The sequence below is a fragment of the Marmota monax genome, unplaced genomic scaffold (assembly GCF_021218885.2).
Source record: "Marmota monax isolate L192 unplaced genomic scaffold, Marmota_monax_Labrador192_F-V1.1 WCK01_AAM20220418_F8-fsc00084, whole genome shotgun sequence".
In the NCBI taxonomy this organism is placed as follows: domain Eukaryota; kingdom Metazoa; phylum Chordata; class Mammalia; order Rodentia; family Sciuridae; genus Marmota; species Marmota monax.
The window spans coordinates 6,779,578-6,800,507 of NW_026694575.1; the positions used below are offsets into that span (position 1 = coordinate 6,779,578).

Consider the following 20,930-nt stretch of genomic DNA (forward strand, 5'->3'; position numbering starts at 1 on the left):
GGGAAGATAACAGTATGAATAAATTGAGACAACAGAAAGACCATGGGAAGAAAAAGGGGATAAGAAAATGAGAGGGAGAGACATTTGATTGAAGGAAGTTTAGAAAGCACAGTGTAACCCAGGATCTTTACAGACGGTCAATCTACAATCTGTTCAACATGCTCTCTATGGGTGGCACTGAGAGAAGCAGGATAGGGATGAGCCAGGTACGGGGCAAGGTGAACCAAAGTCCTCACTGCTTTGCTGTCCAGTTAATAAATCTATTAGTACTTTTGCTACTGAATCAACCCAGTCTCAAAATTCTATTAGAGATATTCCCAAGGGCAGACTGCCCCAAAAGTCAAAGAAAGATGTTACAAGTAGACAATGCAGTCCAAAAAAAAGAAAAAGAAAAAAGAACCAAAAATCAGATTTTGGTGTAGTGCTGGTGCAGTGGCAGTGGTGCATTCCTATAATCCCAGTGGCTTGGGAGGCTGAGGCAGGAGGATCACAAGTTCAAAGCCAGCCTCAGCAATTTGGTGAGGCCCTAAGCAACTCAGTGAGACCCTGTCTCTAAATAAATACAAAAAGGGTCTGAGGATGTGGCTCCAGTGGTCAAGTACCTCTGGGTTCAATCCCAGGTATTTAAAAAAAAAAAAAAATTGGTGCAGGGAATTTAATCGATAACATCAGAATTCAGGAAATAAAAGTCATTAGGGCTGGGGCTCAGAGATAGAGCGCTTTCTTAGCATATGCAGGGCACTGGGTTCCATCCACAGCACCGCATAAAAAATAAAATAAAGGTACTGTGTCCAACTACAACTAAAAAACAAAATACTTTTTATAAAAATCATTAATGCTGTTGTATATTAATATTTTATATATATAAATATAAAATATAAATACATATATATTTTTTTGGGGGGGTGGGGGTGGGGAGCAGTACTGGAGATTGAACCCAGGGCTTTACATACACTAGGCAAGTGCTCCACCTCTAAGTCACATCCTTAGCCTTTTTACTTTGAGGCAGGGACTTTCTAAGTTCTCTAGGCTGTCCTTGAACTTGCGAGTCTCCAAGTAGCTGGAAGTATAGACAAGCGCCACTACTTCACTATGAAGTGCTTCCTGGAAACCCAGCACTAGGGTGATTTACAGGTATCACCATCACAATGAACCAACACCACCACCCCATGAAGCAGATAGCTACTTTCCATCTATTACAAATAAGAGAACTGCAGCATGCAGAAAAGAAGTAATTTGTCCAAGGGACTGAGGTTGTGGCTCAGTGGTAGACACCTGCTTAGCACAAGCAAGGTGCTGTATTTGATCCTCAGCACCATATAAAAATAAATAAAATGAAGGTATTGTGTCCAATTAGAACTTAAAAAAAAAAAAAAAGTACACACACACACACACATGTATATGTGTATGTATGTATCTATCTATCTATCTTAAAAAAAAAAAAGTAATTTTTCCAAAGTTACACAGCTTGAATTGAGTACAGGGCAGAAGTGATATCACCAGATGTGATATCAAAACTCAAGCTGGACAATAATCAAATTTGTGCAATCACTTAAAATACGAGGTATCTGGGGACCCAAAGGGGTAACAACAAGGTGCCTAGAGTAAAATTTTAAATGTGTAATTACACAGGAAAGAATCTCAGCAATGCTCCTGAGCAGGTACAGGTAGAAGCATATAATGCTCATTTATATACTGATGGTAAGCTGAAGAGTTTAGGATCAAGAACATAATTAAAAGAAACATTATTGATAAGCTGAAGAGATGCACATGGGAATTTAATCAAGATAAAATCAGCTTGATTCTTTCATGTTTACACAGAAAATATTCTAAGCAAAAGAGAGGGAGTAGAGGTTCATCCAATACTCTTAAATTTCCAAGAATACTTCTCCCTTATCTGTGGGTTGGCTAGGCTGCCAGCAACATTATCTTTCTTGACAGTTCACATAGATAAGGCAAAACAGGGGTTTGAGTCTAACTATCAGAGCCCCCATCCAAAAGGATATACATAGGACCTATTATGCATAGGAAACAGAGCTACTTTGCTATCAGGAACCTTTAAAGGGGCCATAAAACGGAACACAACCAGGGATCCCTACATATAACATAAACATAAAGTCATATATTCCAAGCTCCAAGGTTCTGGATCTCAGACTTCTAAATTAAGACAGTCTCATACACGTGACTCTTCTTCCCCCAACTTGCAGGCCTACACAAACATGTGCTCTGCCTTGAAAATACAGATGTCACCATCCAAAAGAGAATGATGATGCAACCGTCTGTACAGGTAGGTCCTTTACATTATATAAGGGGAGCAACTGAAGACAATAATGACAGAACTAAAAAAGGCAAGTGGAGCCAGATGATGTCCACCACTTCCCAATCCCCAATCACAGAATAAAGATTTACAGACTAGCCGGGCGCGGTGGCACAAGCCTGTAATCCAAGCAGCTCGGGAGGCTGTGGCAGGAGGACTGCAAGTTCAAAGCCAGCCTCAGCAAAAGTGAGGCACTAAGCAACTCAATGAAATCCTGTCTCTAAATAAAATACAAAATAAGGCTGGGGATGGGGCTCAGTGGTCGAGTGCCCGTGAGTTCAGTCTCTGGTACTCTCCCCTCCCCACCTTCCAAAAGATTTATAGACTATCCATGAAAAGTAGAACTGAAGAGTCAGACTTAAATGGCATTCTATTATAAATTCTTCAAAAATAAGGAAGGATCACTTTTACAGTAAGTATTAGGAAAATAAGCCATGCTTTCATAATAAAGGACAGTTATAAGAAAGGAAGTTTCCTGGAAGCACAATTAATTAGAAAATTAATTGAGATTTGGAAAGCTGGCAAGGACAGTAAGTTAAACTCCATTTATTTGACACAGAGTCAGAGGATTTAAAGTGGATGATTAAATAATGAAAAGCATTGTTCCTCTAAGAATGCAGACACATGCCGCAAACACTAAAGGTGTAATAATAAGCAAAAAATGAGACAAGCTGATAATCTACTATGTGGGTTTCAAGAGACAACTAAGAAGAGGGAAGTTTCTAATAATGCTCAAGGTTACAATCATAGAAAATCTGTAAGAAAACGTGGGACTGAATTCAAAGTTTAAATCTGCCATTATGCTAAAAATAGGGGTTAAGGATAAAGTACGATGACTACAGGGGTATCTGTTGAGTCTCTCCATCTTCTGAAATCTGACTTGAGACTCTACCATGTCCAAAGGAAAGCAGTAAAGCAGAGGCTCCTACAGGTGGGCTGAAAGATGGCGATGGCAGGGTGCGGAGAGCAGGGGTCTAGAAAACTAGGTTCCACAGAAACAAGAAAATTTGATTATCAGGTGTTCTTTTCTGAGATAAGGAAAATATTTAAATGACACAAAAATATATAAAATAAACAGTCTCCAGCAGAAAGATGCGAAGAGGAATGCTATTCTGTGCTATATTAAAAAAAAAAAAAAAGACAAAAAGAAAAAAGGGGACTAGGGATGTGACTCAAGCAGTAGTGCGCTCGCCTGGCATGCGTGCAGCCTGGGTTTGATCCTCAGCACCACATACAAACAAAGATGTTGTGTCCGCTGAAAACTAAAAAAATAAATATTAAAAAAAAAAATTAGAATAAGGCATAGCAAGGAAAAAAAGCTTCCTCTCACTCAGTCTCCCCCTACTAGGAATGAGCTGATTCCGTCCCCTCTGTCCTTGAGGAGCACCAGGCCTACCGTGTGGTAAGGTTATGTTTGCACCATCAATGATTGCTTGTGCCAGTTCATGATCATTGCTCTCAAAAGCGTGTGCAGCAGCCTTCAAGGCATCCCAAATCTCTTTCCGGCCTTCAAAAGCTGGTGCAGTGTCCCAAAATTCGTCCCTCTTGCTGCGCAGCTGTCCGTCTGTCATAGGATAATCGCTTTTCCATTTTGGTTTCTCCTTTTTCAAAGGCTGGTTACGACCGAGAGCAACTGGAAGAAAAATAAGACTGACATCATAACCAAAATTTAGGGGATGTTGGTATAGCTCAATGGTAGGGGTTCTATCTCCAACACTGCAAAAAACCAAAAACCAATCAACCAAACGAATAGAATTATAAAAGATACTGTTTTTCTAAGAAAACTTACCTGGTCATTCCTCTTTTGAATTCTTTCACCGAAAATCATAGTTAGGAGTTTGCCTGTTAGCTAATCTGTGTTCTGATTTTCCCCTAACTCATTTTAAAACAAGAGCAAATGGAGATAAGAGATAGCTCTATGCAAAATTTTCAGTGATAAGTTAGTAGCCCTCCTCCACTCAGCAAGTCCCTCTGAAGGATGATCAAAAAGAATTACAAGTGGAGCAAATGTAACCACTTCGATGAGAGGTGTTGATAATGAGGCTCTGTATGTGCCAAGGCAAGGAAAATATGGGAACTTTCTGTACCTTTTAATTCTGCTGTAAATTTAAACCTCGTCTAAAAAAATAAAAGTTGCATGTGATGGCACATGCCTGTAATTCCAGCTAATCTGGAGACTAAGGTGAGAAAATCAAACATTCCATGCCATCTGCAGCAATGTAGGGAGACTTCCTCAAAATACATTTTAAAAAGGGCAGAGTATATAGCTCAGTGGTAAGAGTGTTCAATCTCAACTCTCAGTTTAAAAATATTGCTGGGCATGGTGGCGCACGCCTGTAATCCCAGCAGCTCAGGAGGCTGAAGCAGGAGTATCAAGGGTTCAAAGCCAGCCTCAACAAAAGTGAGGCACTAGGCAACTCAGTGAGACACCCTGTCTCTAAATAAAATATGGGTGGGGATGTGGCTCAGTGATTCAGTGCCCGAGTTCAATCCTTGGTACCAAAGCAAAAACAAAAACCCATATACACATGTAAATATATCTTAGCCGGCGGTGGTGGTGCACACCTATAATCCAAGTAGCTTGCAAAGCTGGATCAAGAGGATCACAAGTTCAAAGCCAGCTTCAGCATCTTAGCGAGACCTTGTCTCGAAATAAAAAATAAAAAGGGCTGTGGATATGGCTCAGTGGTTAAGTGCCCCTGGGTTCAATCTCTGGTTAAAAAAAAAAAAGGTTCAGTTTGTTCATTAAAAAAAAAAAAATCTGCCTAGAAGAATAGTAATAAGTATTTTATCCACTCTAGTGACAGGCTTGGAAAGACAAAAGGGATGCCATAACAAGGACACAGGATACATAGGGGAAACTGAATGGCAAGAGTAGTCTGCATTTCAGGCCTCTGGCTACATAAAATCAGTAAGCAGGAACTGAGAAAATCCAAAGAGGCAAAAGAATACTTTTCAGTGTTCAGAGAAATGGCCGGATCAACAGACCCACGGAACAAGTGACTAGAGGAATACTTCCTCCAGCATTCCCCTCTCTGGACTCCAAAGAAGTGGCTATCTTTCTCCAAAACTCAAGGAAGAGCTAATCTAGAAGGGGAGGGCAGAGGGTACAATCAACACTTCACTTTTTTTTGGAGGAATTGTGAGTGCAAAGGTTGAACACCAACCACAAGGAACATAAGAGGTCACTAGGGGAGTTTTGACACTGGAAGAGAAGAACAGAAGCCACATGTCCACTCTCTCAGCATCACCTGTACTCAGAGATGTTACGCAGCAGTCCTGTCACCTGGCGCAGCTTCTCTGCACCCAGACGCTCACACAGCGTGCGACTGATGACCTACTTTCCACAGGCCACACATTTCCACAGGCTCTTCTTACCTGTGGCTCTGCAGGGTTACATGCTGCCAGCGATAGGCAGTTTGATAGATGGAAAAAATGTGAGAAGAAAATCGAAGCCTGATGAAAAGGTAAGCTGGGAAAGAGTGGGTGGGGAATAATTGACAGGGTGGGAAGGAGACAGGGGATGTGTCAAAATTCAATGTTCTATGTTTAATTGTAGGATGAACACTCATTTAAAAGACAATACTCTTAAAATGGTTTTAAAGCATCCATGAAATGAAGCACTCCCTCGCTGACCCAGGGTACACAGAGGTATACATGACAGAAAATAAAATGACGCCAGCTCCCGAACAAGCTCTCCACACTTTGCAGGCGCTCTTCCCGGAAGACGGGACCAACTGATAGGGCAAAGTGTGTTTGGTTTGATGCCTGGATTGAACCAAGCTCTCTTCATCCAATCTAGCCACTTCATCCCGAGGCAGAGCACCATGTCAGGTCTCCCCCGTCGCCCTGCCTCAGGCAGACAGACCACCCCGGCTGTTTTCCAGTATTGACGCCCAATACTTTTTGGCCCTGTAACTTGTCTCAGTGAAGTGCAAGACAGGTGAGCTGTGAAGGGGTTTGGAGAGCAGAGTTGGAACACCATCCATCTAGCCCAAAGCCACAAACACAATCTGTGCCTCCTTATTTAATCAACAAGGGTATGCTGAGCGTCAAGGGCAACACTACAGATATGCCTGTTGGGTTTGTTCAAAGGTGAAACCACAAGCTATATTGATTGTCCCCTGCATTTCCAAATAACACTGACAATGCAGACAGAGCAGAATTGTCCAAGAGGTGCCAAACACAATCCAATAATTACCACTCATCCACAATTCTACCAAGGTGAATTGCAAAGGTGAAATTTCTTGTCTACTACATTATCTTTAGATAAGTTAGAAAAAGTTCATAAACATACTCTTAGTTGTGCAACAGGAAGTAGGAGCTGGGACACAGGAAGCAGGTATTCAGCCAGCTATCTATTTGAATGACATTTTAAGTCCATCCAAGCAGTTCAGAGAATTAACTACCCTCATGCATCACAGGTACCATAGGGACAACACAACTGAGTAGAGTTTTTCTAGTTGTTCTGAGAGAATCTCAAGGTAAAGGCAAATAACAACTCCACAATGAAGACCTAAAATTCAAACAAATGAAAAAGGTCCTATGCTGGGCACAGTGGTGTGTGCCTGAAATCTTTCAAGAGGCCCCATCTAGAGAAACCCAGCAGAAAATGATTTCATGAGAAGGGTAGAAAACATTTCGGAAGAAGTAAAAGCACTTCCCTTCCATATGGGGAGGAGCTTTATTCCACCTGCCTGTCTGCAGCAGGCTTAAGAACAGTCCATGAAAAGAATACACGAGGGCTGGGGTTGTGGCTCAGCAGTAGAGCACTCACCTAGCATGTGTAAGGCCCTGGGTTCGATCCTCAGCACCATGTAAAAATAAATAAAATAAAGGCATTGTGTCCAAATACAACTGAAAAATAAATATTAAAAAAAATACACAGTCCATTAATGCTACCCAGCACAGTCATCATTCCAAGTGCACACACACACATCCACGTGTGCCCAAAGCTCACATTCATTATTTTGCAAAACAAAATAGGGCCTTACAATATCAACAGAGCTCATTTTATTTATTCACATCTGCCTATAAGGTCAGTTATTAAAATGCTTACATCTTTGCAGTACAGATTATTTTAGTGAAACACTAGTGTAGAATTTTTACTACAAAATCAGAGGCTCAACCTTCATCTTCAGGAAAGTGAGTACTTTGCACGCATAAGCTATGCTCAGTCTCAGGGCTGACACACAGCAGCAGGAGTTTCTCGTTAAACTAAATGAGATACTAACAAAAATATGTTTACTGCCTAGCGAACTTTTGTTAAATAACTAACTAGGGGAAAAATATGCATTGAATTCCTTCTATAAACTGGAACAATACAGGGATGCACTCTTCCACTCAACACAGTCCTGGAAACTCTAGCCAAAGCAATTAGACAAAAGTAAGAAATTAAAGGGATACAAAAGGAAAAGAAGAACTCAAACTATCACTATTCGCTAACAACATGATTCTATATTTAGAAGACCCAAAAAAATCCACTAGAAAACCTCTGGAATTCATAAATAAATTCAGCAAAGTAGCAGGGTATAAAATTAACACCCATAAATCAATTGCATTCTTATACACCAGTAATGAATCTTACTGAAAGAGAAATTAGGGAAACTATCCCATTCACAATAGCCACCCCCCCCCCAAATAAAATATTCGTGACTCAATCTAACAAAAGAGGTGAAAGACCTCTACAGTGAAAACTACAGAACACTAATGAAAGAAATGGAAGAAGACCCTACAAGATGGAAAGATCTACCATGTTCTTGGATAGGCAGAATTAATATTGTCAAAATGGTCATACTACCAAAAGTACTAAATAGATTTAATGCAATTCATATTAAAATCCCAATGACATTCTTTCATGGAGATAGAAAAAGCAGTTGTGAAATCCATTTGGAAAAATAAGAGCCCAGAATAGCCCAAGCAATCCTCAGCAAGAAAAGTGAAGGAAGCATGACAATACTAGACCTTAAGCTATACCACAAAGAAATAGTAACCAAAAAAGCATGGTATTGGCACCAAAACAGACCTGAAGACCAGTGGTACAGATGAGAAGACACAGAGACAAACCCACATAAATACAGTTCTCTCATACAGACAAAGGAGCCATAAACATACATTGGAGAAAAGATAGATTCTTCAACAGATGGTGCTGAGAAGACTGGAAATCCTTATGTGATAAAGTGAAATTAAACCCGTATCTCTCACCCTGCACAAAACTCAACTCAAAGTGGATTGAGAACCTAGGCATTAGACCAGAGACCCTGTGTCTACTAGAAAGAAAAGGAGGCCCACCTCTGCATCATGTCAGCTTAGAAACCAAACTCCTCAACAAGACTCATAAAACCAAGAACCAACAAATGGGACTGCATCAAACAATCTTCTTCACAGCAAAGGAAATAATCAAGAACATGAAGAAAGAGCCTACAAAATAGGAGAAAATCTTTGCCACCTGCACCCGAGAGACAGCATTAATCTCCAACATATATAAAGAACTCAAAAAACTTAAAGAAAAAAACCCCAATCAATAAATGGGCTAAAGAACTGAACAGACATTTCACAGAAGAAGTAATACAATCAGTCAACAAATATATGAAAAAAATGTTCAACATCTCTAGCAATTAGAGAGATACAAATTAAAACTATACTGAGATTTCATCTCATTCCATCCAGTCAGAATGGCAAATCAAGAATACAAGCAACAATAAATGTTAGTGAGGATGTGGGGGGAAAGGTACAATCATACCTTGCTGATGGGACTACAAATTGGTGCAACCACTCTGGAAAGCAGTATGGAGTTCCTCAGAAAACTTGGAATGGAACCACCATTTGACCCAGTTATCCCACTCCTCGGCATATACCCAAAGGACTTAAAACCAGCGTACTACAGAGACACAGCCATATCAATATTTATAGCAGCTCAATTCACAATAGTTAAGCTATGGAATCAACCTATGTACCCTTCAACAGATGAATGGATAAAGGAAAATGTGGTATATATATACAATGGAATATTACTCAGACATAAAGAATGAAATTATGACATTTGCTGGTAAATGGATAGAACTGGAGATAACTGAAATAAGCCAATCCCAAAAAAACCAAGGGATGAAAGTTCTCTCTGATATACAGATGTTGACTCACAACAGGTGTGTGTGTGTGTGGGGGGGCTCACCAGATCGGACAGGGCAGAGTGGGGAGAAGGGAGGTGGGATGGGAATAAGAAAGACAGTAGAATGAATCAGACATAACTTTCTTGTGTTCATATATGAATATACAACCAGTGTAACTCCATATCATGTACAACCACAAGAATGGGAAGTTATACTCATGTATAATGTAAGTCAAAATACATTCTACTATCATGTATAACTAAAAAGAATAAATTTAAAAATGTGCATTTAGCAAATGTAGTTAAACTATTCTCTCATTAAAAAATGAAGACTGAGGGCTGGGTTTGTGGCTCAGTGGTAGAGCACTCGCCCAGCATGTGTGAGGCACTGGGTTCCATCCTCAGCACCATAAAATATAAATAAATACATAAATAAAGGCATGAAAAATGAAAACTGAATCATTTAACGTTTGTAAAGTACAGAACAATGAGTAATAGAGGATGAAACTACAAACGAGTGTTTGTTGAGTAACTAAAAAATAAACTGGCAGGTACTGTTGAAATAAAGAACTTTAAATATTTTTGTAAAAATACACAAGTATTTTTTCTTTTCATACTTTCTGATAGAACCTGACATTCTAAGAATTCAGCGCAAAGTCCCTTCCTTATTTAAAAAAGAACTGTTCTATGACTGCCATTCACTTCCTGTGCATTTGAGAGTAGTTTTCTAGGAACTGCTCACCAAACCTCATACTTTGATTTTTAAAGAAAGGCAACATCCTTCCTTTATTCCTCAAATTTCTTTTAAGTTGCAGGAAACCACTTATCCTTGGTTTTCTCCTTTGGTTAACAAGTGAGAAACAAAAGATTGATAAAGCAATGTAATTTTTTTTTAAAAAAAGCAATGTTATTCCAGAAAATATCCTTTTTTTAAAAAAATAAATCAAACCACACTTACTACTTCTTTCAAAAACTTGCCTAAAACCACCTTCTTCTCAGAACCCTCTTAATCATACTCATCTACTCTTTATCTTTCCTTATAAACACTTAACACTTTTCCCCGCTCTGACAAATAGATTTTTCATGGAAAACCCAACTCAGGCTTCCTTTTCAAATCTAAATAGCACATAAGTATTTTTACTACATAATTGAAAGCATTTTACCAAAAACTTATTTTGACATTTTATTGATAAGAAAAAAATTATCTTCAAAATAGAGTATGATTGTAATTGTTTTCTTCCTTTTGGTTCCTCTTTAAGAAACCCTGATTTAATTCTGGATCTCATCAGATGAAGAAAGGAGAGCCTTCAGTGCACAGATACGGGGAGAACATGAAGTCAGGGTCAGGCCTTAACAGCTTGAAAAGACGGAAAGGGGAAGCACGGGGATCAAGGGGGTGGAGGTACAACTCAGAGGCCAAGCACTTGCCTAGCCTAGCAGGGGCGAGGCCCTGGGTTTAATCCCTAGCACCACGAAAAGGGGTGGGGGATAAGGGGAGTAGGATATGAAGGAAGACTCACTCTTACCCAGGAATAAAAGCATAAAAAAGAAGAAAATAAGGAGATATTTCGAAAAATCCCTTTTACTGATCCTGATAAGGATCATCAATAGATTTGCTAAAGCATCGTGAATAACAGAATGCTCAAAATGCTGAAATCACCACAAATATTCTTAATTGCCAAGAAGAAATTGCACTGTTGATATTAAGGTAATGACATTCATTACCATAACCAAGGGGCCGAATAGCCTCCTCATGATTTGCAATATAAATCATACAAATATGTATGAAAGATTCATACCAAAAATGTTTAACTTGCATCTAACAAAGTTTTTTTTTTTTTTAAAGTCTAGGTTTATTTATTTATTTATTTTTTTAGGTGTAGTTGGACACAATACCTTTATTTCACTTATTTATTTTTATGGCATGCTGAGGATCGAACCCAGGGTCTCGCATGTGCGAGGTGAGCACTCTACTGCTGAGCCACAACCCCAGCCTAACATCTAACAAAGTTTTTAAAAGTAACTTACCATTTACAAGCAACACAAAAAATAAAGGAACAAGTTAAAATGCCTTCAGACACTGTCATATCCTCTGGAAAACAAAATTATTCCCAGCTGAGAACCTCTGGCCATATCTAAATGGGGCAAAACCTGAATTTCGACTGAAATTTGGTAAAAAGAAGTTATAAAGGATAGTTGGGGGCAACTGGATAAATCTTAATAAACAGATGTCCTTAAGAAACAACTTTTTAAATTGATTAGGTTGCCTAAAGGTATTAGTAATGCAGGAGAGGGTCTCATTCACAAAGGAGAAGCACGCTGGTATTTTAAGAAGTGGGCAGCATGACCTTCAGATGGTGTAGCCATACAGAGGTAGTGTGCATGTCCACATCGACAGAGACAGACACAGACAGACAGACAAACAAACACACACACACACACACACACACACACACACACACAAGAAAAGACGGTGAGCACAGCCAGGCGCCAATTACTACTGAATTCATAGGGGAAGAATATCAATGTTTAATGTACTATTTTCATGTTTGAATATTCATATTAAAAATATGGAGGGGAAAAAACCAAAATCCTTTAAAGCAGTTCAGATAGGAATAGGATATTTAAGGTATTTCAGTTCTGACCTGTTATCACTTACCATACTATGCTTATATATCTAATTGTTGAAGTTACCCCCTGTAATGAACTGAAGGTTTGTGTTTCCTTGAAATTCCTGTGTGAAAGCCATAATACACACTGTCTGCTAGATGGAGAGAAGGCCCTCAGGAGGTAATTAGATGATGAGAGCAGAGCCCTCATGAATGGGATTAGTGCCCTCCTGAGACAAGACAGAAGAGAGAGACTCTCACTCCACCCTGGGAGGATACAGCCAGGAGCAGCTGCAAGCGCTCGGGCGAGAGGCCCTCAACAGATACCAAATCAGCTGCTACCTTGGCAGGAGACATCTCAGTTTTCACAACTGTGAGAAATAAATTTATGTTGTTTAAGTACCCAGTCTACAATTTTCAGTTACAGCAGCCTGAGCTAAGCAGTACGGATACTAGCACCAGGAAGTAGGGTACTGCTGTAACACACACCTACAAATGTTGAAGTGACCGCACAATGAGTAGAAGCTGTTGGCTTCTAATTGGCTCTCTCTATAAATACTTGAGATGATCAAATTATAAGTGGAAAAAATTTATTTTAGATCAGTTTGGAGGTTTCAGCCCATAACCAGGAGACCCAATTGCTGTGGGTCTGTGGTGAGGTGGCACACTATGGCAGAGTATGTGATGGAGCAAACCACGGACATCCTGAGCCAGGAAGCAGAGAGAACAAGCAGGCAGCTGAGCTCCCACTATTTTCCTTCAAAGGCACACCCAAAGACCCAAAGACCTGCCACTAAGTGCCACCCTTTAAAGGCTCAGCTACCTCCCAAGAGCACCACCTTGGGGCCAAGTCTTTACAAAACATGGGGCTTTGGAAGATAATCAAGAACCAAAATATAACAAGAGTTTTAAGGTACATGCTAGTAAAAGCTGATATTGCTGAGAAGGGATTGCTGAAAGCATTTGTGCAGAGGGCTCTGAAGGAAAGCCTCTGTCTTCCAAGAGAACACACAAACACTCATGGAAAGAATGTTGGTAGAAACATGGGTGGCAAAGACCACTCTGATTAGGTCTCCCATGGAAATGAGGAACATGTTATTGGAAGTTGGAAGGTGATCCTCATTATGAAGTGGCAAAGAGCTTGAACAGTGTTCATGTTTTAGTGTTGTGGGAAGGTGGAACTGGTAAGCAATGAAACTGGTTACTTAGTTGACATGAATTTTCAAAAATGACACATAATAACTAACATATTCACAGGGCGGAAACAATAGCCAAGCCAAGTGCAGAAGAAACAGCTTGGTTCCCCCTGAGTGACTATACTAATATACGAAACAAGAAAGAAATAAAGACAGAATTGTTAAGCAAAAAGGAATCAGAGCCCAATGATTTGGAAATTCTGAATTTCCCCATGTGTGTGGGGGGTATATTTGGAAGAGAACACCATACATGTGGCAGACGGACAACTTGATAAAGAGATCAATGTAGGTGGAACCATGAATCTTCCCAGCCACCCCAGCAGGCATATTCCCAGTTTGAACTAAAGGGCATGGAATAATTAGGTCAAAAAGGAGGATATCAGATTTCATAGATTTTACAAGATGATAGCATATAACCATTCAGCTGAGGTAAGACTGCTCTGAAGGTGAATCAGAGGTCATCATGGCTGATTGATTTCAAAATGGGAAGCTATCAGCTGAGCTTCTAAACAGGCCAAAGAGCCAGGGGCTGGGGCTGGAGCTCAGTGGCAGAGCTGCTTGTCTATCATATGGGAGGCACTGGGTTCGATCCTTAGCACCACATAAAAATAAACAAATAAAATAAAGACATGTTGTCCATCTGCAACTACAAAAAATTAATAATAATAATAAAAGAGCTTCTATCCAATATCTATTTAGATCTAGCTCTTAGGCCCAGGCCTAACTAATCCTTCACGTGCTCACGTTCACTGAGCACTGAAGCTGGCACATCAACATTCAGAACTCTACAACTAAAGGAAAATCTTCTATGGGCTAGTGTTTATCCAGAATAAAAAGGAAATAAACCAGCAACAATATTTTTTAAAAGAATGCTGAATTTCATTTAATGAACTGACTCTTATTGCAAGACTGTTTTTCTCTCCCTTTCAGCTTTCAGGGTTAAGATGTCTCTGGACATGTGGCCCAGGCTAGATGTTGTAATCTTCCTCAATGGTAACAACCAAATCCTGTGACACAGTATAAAAAACAACTAACTGAGGGCTCTGTGAAAATTAAAAATGGTAGCTAGATGGGGAGGAGCCTCAACATGAAGAAAATCCCTTACTAAGGTAAGTGTCATGAGGTCAGTTTTTCTTTTTTTCCTCTCAGATTAGACCCAAGGGCAGCTTTAGCATAGAAACACACAATGGAATGCATTGGGAAAACATGAGAAAGGGTCTCATTTTAGGTCAGAGTAGCAGAAAAAGGAGCTCTCAAAAGCCAGAATTTGCCAAGCATGGTGGCAATCTCAGCAGCTTGGGAGGCTGAGACAGGAGGATCTTGAGTTCAAAGCCAGCCTCAGCAAAAATGAGGTGCTAAGCAACTCAGTGAGATCTTGTCTCTAAACAAAATACAAAATACAGCTGGGTGTGTGGCTCAGTGGTGAGTGCCCCTGAGTTCAATCTCCAGTACTCCCCTGTAAAAAAAGCCAGATTGAAATAATAATAATAGAAAACAGGGATTTTCTTCAATCTACTAGCAATAGTAATGGTGGGTGGTCACAAAAATACAGAGGTTTGAAAACTTGTTCTTTGAGACAAAGCAACCAGAAAAAGAGGTATTGCAATATGAAGAAAGTGGGGTTTCTTTTCTCTCTGTTTTCTGTCACTTTATCATCACCATGTTGCCCTAAAGACAGTCCCAGTTACATGGAACTATGGAGCAGTGTTGGCATCAAAAACTCTAAGAAGAATCTGTTTTATAACTATAAAGCAGAAAAAATGGTCTCTTGGGGCTGGGGATGTGGCTCAAGCGGTAGCACGCTCGCCTGACATACGTGCGGCCCAGGTTCGATCCTCAGCACCACATACAAAACAAAGATGTTGTGTCCGCCGATAACTAAAAAATAAATATTAAAATTCTCTCTCTCTCTCTCTCTTAAAAATAAAAATGGCTTTGGAACCATTGAAGCATCCTTCTAGCCACACAGTTAATGCAGGAGTGGTGGCATGAAATCTAACAAAGGCTTTAAACAGTGAACTAACATCACTATGAACAACTACCAAAAAAAAAAAAAAAAAAACCACCAGAACATGCTGTCTGAAGCTGCATGGGGTATGACCTGCTAAAACAAACAAACCTATAATCTTCAGAAGATTTAATAAGAATCCAGATTCCTATATAATAGTTAAGATGTCTGGGAAACAGTCCAAAATTACTCAACCTAACACAGAACCAAAAATACATGACCAGTTTTCAAGGGAAAACATGATAAATGAATGGAAAACCTTGAGATGATCCAGATCTTATTATAATGTTTCATGAGATTGAAAAAAAAAAAACAAACTCTTAAAACAAATGAAAAGAAATTCTTAGCAGAGAAATGGAAACTAGAATCAAGACCGAAATACAAATTTTAGAAATAAAAAATACAATATCTAAAATATAAAAATTGACTGGATGACCTAAAGAGCTAAACAGAGATGGCAGAGAAAAGAGTTACTGAACTTAAGAGTAAGAGTTTACCAGAAATTATCCAATCTGAAGGTTTTTAAGATATGAGCAGAGAGGGGCTGGGGATGTGGCTCAGCGGTAGCGCGCTCGCCTCGCATGCGTGCGGCCCGGGTTCGATCCTCAGCACCACATACAAAAAACAAAGATGATGTGTCCGCCGAGAACTAAAAAATAAATATTAAAAGAATTCTCTCTCTCTCTCTCTCTCTCTCTCTCTCTCTCTCCCCCCCCACTCTCTCTCAAAAAAAAAAAAAAAAAAAAAAAAAAAAAGATATGAGCAGAGAGTATTGGGGACCACATTAAAAAGTCAATAAAAAAACAATATTAAAAAGACCAACATCTGTAACATTAGAGTCTCAGTGAAAAGGTTTGTATAAAAAAATATATTAAGATATAATAGCTGAAAACTTCTCAAATCTACTTACAGATTCAAGAAGCTCAGTGAAACCCAAAAGGGAAAAATGGAAAGAAAATCACATCTTCAACTCTTGAAAGCAGTCAGAGAAAAGAAAAACATTATATATAGGAGAACAATGATTCAAATATCGAAATTTCCTATTAGAAATCAGAGGGCAGAGGAGGTGAAACAACACTGTTAAGGAACTGAAATAAAAACTGTCAACTCAGAATTCTATGTTCAAAGAAAACATCTCTCAAGTAAGACAACAAAATAATGACACAAATGATGGAACTAGCTGGGCACAGTGGCACACACCTATAATTCCAATGACTTTGGGGGATCGCAAGTTGGAGGTCAGCCTCAGTAACTAAACAAAACCCTGTCTCAAAATAAAAAGGGCTGGCGATGTGGCTCAGCGGTTAAGTGCCTCTATGTTCAATCTCTGGTGCCCGCCCCCCCTAAAAAAAAAGGAACTAAAGAGAATTTATTGCCAGAACCTCTGCAAATAGAACCAAAAAAAAAAAAAAAAAAAAAAAAAAAACCCAATAAAGACTGAAGGAAAATGATACCACCTGAATTGGGAACTTCAGGAATGAAGGAGCAGCAAAAAGCTAATTATAAGGCCAAATAAAACACTTATTTTCTCCTCTTAAATTCCTCAAATTATGTGTGAATGGAAAACGCAAAAATAACAACACTGTTTACGCTATAGTGTAGATGTAGTTATTCCCCAAAGGTTCATGCGTTAAGAGCTTGTCCCAGTGTGATGACACTGAGTTAGTGGGACCTTTCAGAGGTGGGGCCTGGTGGGAAGTGGCTGGGTCACTGGGGGTATTCCTCAGAAGGGATTAATGTAGTTCTCATGGGATCACAGAGTTCCCAAGAGTGGGCCCACCAGCCATCTGGCTTCTTGTCTTGCCTTGTGATTTTCTCCCCTTTGCACCTGCTCCCACCATTATGCCATCTGCTATGACCTGATATAGCCACAGTTCCATCACCACATCTGGTATTATGGTGCTGAGACTTTCAACTTTCAAAACTATGAACTAAATAGTTTATAAATTACCCAGCCTCAGATATTTTGTTACAGTGACAGAAAATGCACTAATTAGTAGACAATATAGGATTTTAAATGCAAGTAAATAAAATACAAATGACAACTATAACACTAAGAAGAAAAAAAGTAAAGGGACTTATATATTTGTAAGATTTCTAACATTTTACTGAGGCAGGCTGTGAAACCTAAAGTACTACACTGTAATCACCAGAGCAAACACTAAAATTCAGAAATATAATAAAATACCTAATCAGCAAATTAAAATGAGTATTTAAAAACATTGAAAAATCCATATGAGAGTGGAAAATACAGAACAAGGAACAAAAATAACAGAGGGGACAAATACAAATTGGAAAAAAAATCAGGTTTAAATCCTATTATATTCCTCATTATATTAAATGTAAATGGCCTGAACTAACTAATTTTAAAAAAACAGACTGTGAAATGACATGTTTACAAATACTTATTTGTATGCTATTATAGGAAACTCCTGTTAATATACTGACACAGGTTACAGTGAAAAGATGGGGGAGAAAGTACTGTGAAAACACTAGTCAAGGAAAGTTTAAGTAGCTATATTAATATCTGAAGTAGCTCTGGAAAGAAATGGTAATGATAAAAGAAGCAACTCACCAAGATTTAACAATCATAAGTGAAGATGCACCAAAAAAAGTACTTATAAATGCATGAAGGAAAAGTTGCCAGAACTAAAGAAGAAATAGACCATCCCACAATTACTCCTGGATACCTGAGTATTTCTCTATCAGTAACAGAATAAGCAGTCAGAAAATGATCGAGATTAGAAGAGACCTGAACATTATTCACCCCCTTGACCTAATGACTCTGAGAGGACATTTCCTGCAACCCAATAATGTTCTCATCAAAGAAACCCAGAGTATTATACAAAACAGACCCTAAACTGAGCCTAAGAAACCCTGAAACAATAGAAATCATATAAGTATGTTCTGATGACAGAATTACATTAGAAATTAATAATAAAAGATAACTGGTAAATCTCCAAATAACTGAAAATTAATTTCCATCTAAATGAATCATGGGTCAAAGGAAAGTTAGGAAATACTTGGAATGAAAACATAAATACAATACATCAAAAATTTAGGGATGCTGCTAAAAAACACTGCTTGGAATAAAATGATGCTTATATCAGAAATGTCTCAAAACAATAAAAAAGCTGGATACAGTGGGTCATGCCTGAAATATGAGCAACTTGAGGCTGAAGCAGGAGGATTGCAAGTTTGAGGCCAGTCTCCATAAAGTAGTGAGACCCTCTCTCAAAATAAAACGAAAAGAGCTGATTAAGAAAACCTCAGTGGCAGAGTGCCCCTGGTTCAATCCCTCATAGAAGAGAAAAAAGAAACAAGCACAGAAAGCAGAACAGTAACAGAGCCTAGTCATAGGACCGCTCCAGGGACGAGCGCCTGCACAACTGCACAAGGCTCTGGGTCAGTCACAGCATCACAGGCACCAACATGACCAAGAACGGGAGGGTCACCAGCAAACTCAACTCAAAGTCAGCTTAAAAAAGAAAATAATGACAAGCAGAATCAAAAGGAGTGTGTGGTGGAGAGGAAAAGAGAACAGAAAAACAACAGAAAAAAATTGGTGAAACCAAAAGGCAATTCTTTGAAAATGTTTTTTAAATGCATAACCTTCCAGCTAAGCTGAGCAATAAGGAAGACAACAAATCACCAATACCAGGAATACTAGGGATGAAAGAGGTGTATCACTACAGACCTGCCCAAACTAAAGTCTAATAAAAAAGTATTTATTTGGGCTGGGGATGTGGCTCAAGCGGTAGCGCGCTCGCCTGGCATGCGTGCGGCCCGGGTTTGATCCTCAGCACCACATACAAAGATGTTGTGTCCGCCAAAAACTAAAAAATAAATATTAAAAATTCTCTCTCTCTCTCTCTCCCTCTCTCTCTTTTAAAAAAAAAAAAGGTATTTGTTAGAAAGAAAAGGACAGCCTTTCTATTTACTAAAGATGAATTTCTACTTATAAAACTTTCTAACACAGAAAACTCCAGGCAAGAACGACTTAGGCAAGAACGACTTAGTTACTAAATTCTATTTCTATTTATAGGATTAAACCTATTAATAGATATGTATTATAGGTAAATACAGACATGTGAATAGATAATTATGCTGTATTTATGTAGATTTATCTCTACATAAGAAATTATACTAATTCCTCATAATTACTTTCAGAAAACAAAAGAAAAAAGAACATTCCAACCCAATTTAGGAGGTCAGTATTGCACTGATAACACAAAAAGACAAATATATTACAAGAAAACTACAAACCATGAACAGAGATACAAAGATGAAATGAAGACCTTGCCAGCCATCCCAAAGCAGAAAGAAAGCATCACCTGCAGACCTCACAGCAGGGATCGATGAAGCCCTTCAGGCAGAAGGAAAACAGCAGATGGACACCTGAATCCCCACAAAGGAATGCAGAATATCAGCCATGGTTAACAACATGGGTAAATAAAAAAGATATTTACAATTATTATCTAAATTTCCTGAAAGCATAATCGAGTGACATCATCATGAAAAACAAAGGACTTCCAGAAATCCTCTCCTCTGTAAATTCGATTAGAACACTGGCAAAAGCTGTCAAAATAATCTTCTTCAGTACTCCTAGGAATTAATAAAAGGCTTGCAACAATACGAGGAGCATTTATTGGTTCTTATTCAAGAGAACAGCTGAGTCCTGGTAAACCCAGGGAGTATTGTGGTGTTTTAACATGTTCTAGACTGGGCTCCCCTAAGAGGCACCTGGAAACAGCAACAGCAAATCACAGGACGGAACAAGACAGGGCTGGAGCTCTTTCAGAGCCCCGTTTTCAGAGATCTGCCATTATTCAGCCTATTTGGAAGTTCTATGGGAAAATGTACTCATAAAGCTTATCTCAGTTTTACTGAGACCTCTCCCAGATAAACAGCCTTTTCCCTGGGGACAGCTGTCAAAAATAATAAGCAACGATTATATAACTGTATCTGTGTAAAGCAGTAAAATATTTAGGTCAAAAAAGTAGTTGGTCAAAGATTGGAATGTTAGGCCCAAAAAAATCTACCATACTCCTGGGAATCTAAAAGCCAAACACGGAGAGGATATCCATGTGGTATCTTTTTATGGACATCCAAGACTACACAAGTGTTCAGGAAAGACCAAAGAAGGTTATAAACTCTCGTTTCTGACTGATATTAAGACTCTAGAAAGCAATATTTGAAGGCCAATGTAGAGTCAAACTGTCTGAATTTTGAAGGAGTGCCCAATACCAAGAGCCACTCAGCAAATGGGAGACTTACCAGTTTCCAGGCTTCTAAGGAAACCTCTGTCCAGTGATTAGCTAAACACTAGGCTAACTAAGCAGAGACTTCAGGGGCCCCACCCAACAGAGTTGGCAGAATCAGCTCCAGGATATAAGTAAACAAAAAACAGCAGCAGCAACAAACCCTAAGGAAACAGGGAGAATCCGATTTTCAGAGCCCCCACAACAAACTATCTTAAATACCCAGTTTTCAACCAAAAGATGACACATGCAAAGAAAGAAGATAGTTGTTGAGAGCCACAGCCAGTCAGAATGGCCCCTGGAATTTTGCCAGAAGTAATGGTTGAGAGGCGAGCCATTAAGATGATGCTGGATTGATTCAATTGTATATTAGACCTTTCCACCAGTAATAGGGCAGCTCTTGCTGCCTCTGGCGCCTGCTACTTTGGAGT

At 39.1% G+C, this 20,930-nt stretch overlaps 1 protein-coding gene across 5 annotated transcripts in view; it reads right to left on the reverse strand.

The window, feature by feature from the left end:
• The window catches only part of Ubtd2 (ubiquitin domain containing 2), a 66,415-nt gene that overhangs the window by 20,185 nt on the left and 25,300 nt on the right, over positions 1-20,930 (reverse strand). For 3 of the 5 annotated variants that reach the window (XM_046421372.2, XM_046421373.2, XM_058571834.1), the window contains exon 2: positions 3,714-3,950. The exons of 1 other annotated variant lie outside the window; for it this stretch is intronic. In XM_046421372.2, the coding sequence (XP_046277328.1) occupies positions 3,714-3,950 (237 nt within the window). Of the gene's footprint in view, positions 1-3,713; positions 3,951-4,106; positions 6,534-20,930 lie in introns of those variants that run through there. One more of the 5 variants, XM_058571835.1, reaches the window with a different exon arrangement.